This window comes from Stegastes partitus, unplaced genomic scaffold, assembly GCF_000690725.1.
Source record: "Stegastes partitus isolate 25-593 unplaced genomic scaffold, Stegastes_partitus-1.0.2 Scaffold274, whole genome shotgun sequence".
NCBI classification, from domain to species: Eukaryota; Metazoa; Chordata; class Actinopteri; family Pomacentridae; genus Stegastes; species Stegastes partitus.
Genome location: NW_007578005.1, coordinates 126,172 through 132,397, shown reverse-complemented (window position 1 = coordinate 132,397; position 6,226 = coordinate 126,172). Strand labels below are relative to the sequence as shown.

Genomic DNA, 6,226 nt, shown 5'->3' with positions numbered 1-6,226 from the left:
GCCAGTGGGCGTCCACAGAGGAAGATCAAGGGGAAAAGGATCTCTGCCTCATCAGGGAGCTGCACTGCTGCAACGGAAAGACGACACACGCTAGTCACTGCAGAGCTACATCGCCAGAGGATACAAACATGTCGGTCGCACGGAAGGAGCTCGCATGGAGCATCAGGGGGCGCCTTTTCACCCTGTCAAGCACCCAACTCTTCGAGCTAGCAAAGAGCCTCGCTGCTGACGGCGGAGACACAGCACGGTTTAGGCAGGATGAGAAAGAGAGCTGCATGAACTACGTCACCTCCTACATCCAGTCAGAGACTCTCCTAGGACTGAAAATCCCCACCACTTTTCCCCTGTCCTATCAGTCCAAGCTCCCTCTCACGCTCATCCACAACCTCCTCCACTGCCACGACCTGGTGACTTTCGCCAGTCTTCAGCAAACCGACCCACAATCCCCTCCAGGAGAACCGCCCTTTGCCCAAAGTGCACTGAACAAAACTTACAGGACTGCAGTCATTGCTTTGTGTGTGGTGAAGCAGGACACAGAGCAGTTGGGTGTCTGAAGCGGACCAAGTTTCAGGGAAACTGGGATCAGTCTCTGCCAAGGGACAGCCAGAGACCGAGACAGAGCCCCAGTCCCAGCCAGTAAAGTCCACCACTGCCAGACTTGTCAGGCCACCCACCATACAGCGCAGTAAACAGACTAGGAAACAAGCCAAACACAAGACAAGCAAATTGCGTGCATTCTCCCATCAAAGCACTACAAGCAGCAAAGTTCCCCTAGTTGGTAAGAAAAGTCTCCTGAAATGTTTGATTAATGGTTATCCAGTGACAGTACTATTCGACTCTGGTTCACAAGTGAGCATAGTAGACAGGCAGTGGGCCAAGACACACATTCCAAGCTATCCAGTGAGACCGCTGCAGGAGCTTTTAAACGATGGACTAGAAGTCTATGCAGTTAACGGCCAGGCCGTCCCCTATGACGGGTGGGTTGAACTCACAGTCACTCTCAGCGGTCACGAAGATCCAAACCTCACTGTACAGGCTCCCTTCCTGGTCAGTAAGTTGTCACTTCCCCAGCCACTAGTTGGAGCTAATGTGTTGGGAGCAATTATCCAAAACCAAGAATCGGATGAAGTTGCTAATGCCACATTGCTTAGCCTCCTGCGCAGAGCTTTTGGTATGGATGAAGAGCAAGTTGTAGCCATGGTTAACTTTATTCAAGTGCCACAAAGTTATGACTGTGACCCAGCCCCGGTAAGAGTTGGCAAGAACAATGTTAGTATTCCAGCTGGTAAAGCAGTAGAAGTTTGGTGCAGGGTACCCCAGAACTTTGATATCGCTGACCCACTTGTGCTTTATGAACCCGAAGAGGAGAATATTGCCTTAAGACATCTGAGTGTTGGAGAAGGACTCTTAGAGATAAATAACACTCAAAGACCCTTTGTGAAGATCCCTATTTCCAACCACTCAAATCAGGAAATAATCCTGCCAAAAAGAACAACCCTAGGCACCATCCAGCATGTTGCTACAGTGATAGAACCAGACACAGCGGAGCTGTCCAAAACTCAAACTATGCCAGTCACGGTAACAGCCACGGAGGTGAACCAGGCCACCCCTCCTCATGTCCCCTCTACTGACCCCTGGTTACCACCAGTCGATCTTAGTCACCTGAGTCCAGACCAGCAACAGGCGGTAGAAAAGGTACTGAAGGAAGAGTGTGAGGCGTTCTCCCGTAGCAGTAGTGACATAGGTTGTATCCCCTCGCTACAGATGGAAATAAGACTGAAAGATGACACACCAGTCCAAAGGGCCTATGCCTCCATCCCAAAGCCTCTTTACCGGGAGGTCAAAGAGTACATCCAAGAACTGCTAGTCAAAGGATGGATTATAAAATCACAATCGCCTTATGCAGCCCCTGTCATCTGTGTAAGAAAGAAGGATGGAACTTTGCGGTTGTGCATCGATTATCGCCTTCTTAACCACAAAACAGTGCCAGATCGCCATCCGCTTCCCCGAATCCAGGACCTCACAGACTCGCTGGGAGGCTACAGCTGGTTTTCAATACTGGATCAGGGTAAAGCGTACCATCAGGGTTTCATCGCAGAAGGATCAAGGTACCTGACTGCATTCACGACGCCGTGGAGTCTCTACGAGTGGGTAAGAATACCCTTCGGGCTGTCGAATGCACCAGCAGCCTTTCAACGGAGCATGGAGGAGATGCTTGACACACTCCGTGATGAATGTTGCATCCCTTACCTCGATGATGTCCTATGCTTCTCCAAGTCGTTTGATGAACACGTCCAAGTGCTGCGTAAAGTGTTGCAAGCTTTACAGCGTCACGGTGTAAAACTGAAGCCTGAGAAATGTGAGTTGTTTCGCAAAGAAGTCCGATACGTTGGGCGCTTGGTGTCCGCCGATGGTGTGAAAGTGGGCCCCAAAGACATTGAGGCAGTGCAGGCGCTCAAACACAAAAGACCACAAACAGTTGGGGAAGTCCGACAACTGTTGGGATTCTTGAGCTACTATCGGACGTACGTGCAGGACTTCTCAAGTATTGCCAAACCCCTGTACGACCTGCTGCAAGTCAGGTCTGACACACCACAATCTAAACCAACCAGAGGCAGAACAAAGTACCCTCAACTATCTTCTCGAGCTCCAGTACAATGGAACGAGGAACACCAAAAGGTACTTGAACAGTTAACTGATATGTTGACCCGACCACCAGTGTTAGCGTACCCAGACTTCACCCGCCCCTTCATACTCCACACGGATGCGTCTCAGAAAGGCCTTGGAGCAGTCCTTTATCAACAGCAGGACAACAAAATGCGAGTTATCGCACGCTAACTCAAGCTGAACAAAATTACCACTTGCACAGTGGCAAACTTAAGTTTCTAGCGCTCAAGTGGGCAGTCTGTGAAAAGTTCAAAGACTATCTCTTTTACGCCCCGCATTTCACCATTTTCACAGACAACAACCCCCTAACGTATGTCCTAAGCTCAGCTAAACTAAATGCAGTCGGACATCGTTGGGTGGGACAACTAGCAGATTTCCACTTCGACATAAAGTATCGTCCAGGAAAAGCCAACATTGATACGGATGTACTGTCCCGTTGTCCCCTTGACATCAATGCCTTCATGAAGGAGTGCTCAGAAGAACTCTCAGAGGAGGCGGTTGGTGCAGTTTGGGAAGGAAGCAGGAGAGCCAAGCAGGGAGATGTGCCTTGGGTAGCGGCTCTCAACTTAGCCTCACCCAGCCAGCCTCTCAAAGAACCCCTCCACACGATCAGCCATGATGAGCTTGTTCGAGAACAGCGAGCAGATCCTGCCATCAGGAAAGTCTTGGAGATGAAAGAGAACAACATTACGCCAAATGAAGACAACAGAGGTAAACTGGACACAAACACAAAGAGACTTTTAAGAGAGTGGAGTAGATTACACATAGACAATGACTTACTGTACAGGCAGACTATGGAACGCAAACAGCTAGTCCTACCAGCTACTTACCGGCAGACAGCTCTGACACACCTACATAACAACATGGGTCATGTTGGAGTAGAGAAAGTCCTCTGTCTAGCCCGAGAACGGTTCTACTGGCCTTTCATGAAGCGAGAGATAGAAGAATATGTTACCAGAAAGTGTCATTGTATCAAACAGAAAAAGCCAGCAACACACGAGAGAGCACCAATGGGAAGTATAACATCCAGTTCACCCCTTGAGCTTGTGTGTATAGACTTTTTGCATTTAGAGACATCCAAAGGGGGGTTTGAGTACATCCTGGTCGTGGTGGACCATTTTACCAGGTTTGCACAAGCCTACCCCACCAAGAACAAAGCCGCCAAAACAGCAGCAGACCGGCTTTTCAACGACTTCATTCCCAGGTTTGGATATCGCGCCAAACTCCATCACGATCAAGGCCACATTATTACAAATGCTTCGGACACTTGAAGAGAAGGAGAAGCAAAACTGGAAGGATCATTTGCCTCAGGTGATACATGCCTACAACTGCACCAAGCACGAGGCTACAGGCTTTTCCCCTTACTACCTGTTGTATGGCAGACACCCTCGTCTCCCAGTAGACCTTCTCTTTGGCCTGATGACAGAAGATAGAGCTGACACGCCACAAGGATATGCCAAAAAGTGGGCAGGAAAAATGACAGAGGCTTACAGAATAGCGAACGCAAACAGCCAACAGTCAAGCTCCAAAGGCAAAACGAACTATGACAAGAAATGCAAAGGAGTAACCCTACAGCCAGGAGACAGAGTGCTCATACGTAATCTGGGCGAAAGAGGAGGACCTGGTAAATTAAGATCCTACTGGGAACAGACAGTCTATGTGGTAAGAGAGCAGGTTGGAGACAATCCCATCTACAAAGTAAGTCCAGAGACCGGAAGTCGTCCCGTCCGCACTCTGCACAGAAACCTTCTATTACAAGTAAATGACTTACCAGTAGAAGTGGTCCCAAATCCGGTCACAAAGAAACAAAAAAGTAGCAAAGAGGCTACAAAAAGACCAGCTTCTCCTGAACAGACACTAAGCCCAGAAGCAAGTGACTCTGAAGATGATGTGCCTCGCTACTGGTTTCGTGTGCACAGACATCCACAAGTTGAGAGCCAGCATCCAGATCATAGAGGTCATATTGAGTCACAAAGTAGACCTGAACCTGACGAATTTGAGAGTGCCGCTGTTGTTCCTACTCTCACACTCTACATATATTTTGCAGAAATTCTCTTTGTTGACGTGGTCACCGTGCCAGCCGGGGCCCGTAACATTTGCCTCATGTCAGAACAAGAGAACATTCAGGAAAAATAGTAGCGTGGCATTTAAAAATAATTCACAGATACAACAACAACAACAACAACACATTTTAACAATTAATTCATATGTTTTGTGCTGTTATAAATAATCTTTCACTTTATTTTTATTATCTTGCCATTGTGCATGTATAGTATGTTTCAATTTCTAGTCAGCAAAGGAGAAATTGCATGTGAGAAGTTTACAAGACTTGATGTAAATGATGCATCTTGATTAAAGTGTACCTGGAAAAAAACAAACTTGCTTTTATTCAGGAGAAAAGGGTATTCTAACATGTCACAGTTGGGCATTCAAGCAGCTGTGAGAAATTCTTTGAAGTTGTCAAAATTTAAAAAACTAAATGGTTAAATTCCCTTTTGCTTTCATGGTTTGGGATCCTAGTATTGATTTTGATATTGTTATCATAAAGGTTAGTAACAGCTGCAATGACAAGTCAAAATGCAAAGACAAACATTAAAACTCAAACATGAACTTAAAATGACATTACTATAAAAAAATAAAGCCACACAATATTTTCTGTAGAAGACAAAAACACAGGAAGCACTTCTTTTCCAGATAAGTCACACATATGCATTGGTAGCTGTCGACCCGGTTGTGTCAGTGATGGCCGAGATGCTGCTGGCTCTGCTGTCACTGGTGGCCCTCGACTTTCTGCTCTGGCTAATCTCCGTGCGAGTCAGAGACGAGAGACTCTTTTTCCTTGGAACAGCTGTGTAGGCATCAGGGAACGGGTAGGCGGGGTATTTCTTTGAGCTGTGGGGTTTCAATTCAAGAAATGTACAGTTATATTCTTCTGTGGTAAGAGGGGGACAAATGTTTGAGTTAAAAAACAATGACACAGCAATGACATTTTACCTTGAGTGGCACCCTTCTCTCCCTGCAAAGATACTGTAAATAAGGCCTCCAACAACAAGTAAGGTGGAGCCTCCCCAGCCGATGAAGACACCAACGCCTATTTCAGATCTGGCAATAAATACGAGAATAATTCATGAAAGTGCAGTTCCTCCCTCACAGAATGTTGAGATGAATGCAGATGCCTAAAAAATGCCAGTTTGCTTGCTACTTAGTGCTTACTTCGTAGCTGTGAAGTGAGGATCTTGAAATTCTGCTCTAATTTTATTTCCGTAATAGGAGAAAGCAACCATAGAACACATGCCTGAAACAACACACACACACACATATTTGTTGAAAGATTATTCCTAAATTCTACTGCAATGTGATTTCTTTCAAACAACTCCCAGTCTTACCTCCTATAAGGTAGTTCATCCCTCCAGCAAAGGTCACTCTGGCGTTAGCTATTTCTGAACCTCCGAGCTTGGTGCACTTCATTCCCACCAAGACCAGAATTGATCCAAAGAAAGCCAAGATAATGCAGATGATGATGAGAGCTCGGCACATGTGAATGTCCCCTGTCCAAAAG

The 6,226-nt window shown here is 46.6% G+C and overlaps 1 protein-coding gene across 1 annotated transcript in view; it reads right to left on the bottom strand.

The window, feature by feature from the left end:
• Window positions 1–4,884: 4,884 nt before the first annotated feature.
• The window catches only part of LOC103357800 (uncharacterized), a 5,002-nt gene continuing 3,660 nt past the window's right edge, over window positions 4,885–6,226 (bottom strand). The window contains exons 7-10 of the mRNA XM_008282512.1: window positions 6,054–6,215; window positions 5,881–5,962; window positions 5,662–5,769; window positions 4,885–5,559 (exon numbers count right to left, since the gene is read on the bottom strand). Coding sequence (XP_008280734.1) covers window positions 5,367–5,559; window positions 5,662–5,769; window positions 5,881–5,962; window positions 6,054–6,215 — 545 coding nt within the window. The 3' untranslated portion in view covers window positions 4,885–5,366. The remainder of the gene's footprint in view (window positions 5,560–5,661; window positions 5,770–5,880; window positions 5,963–6,053; window positions 6,216–6,226) is intronic.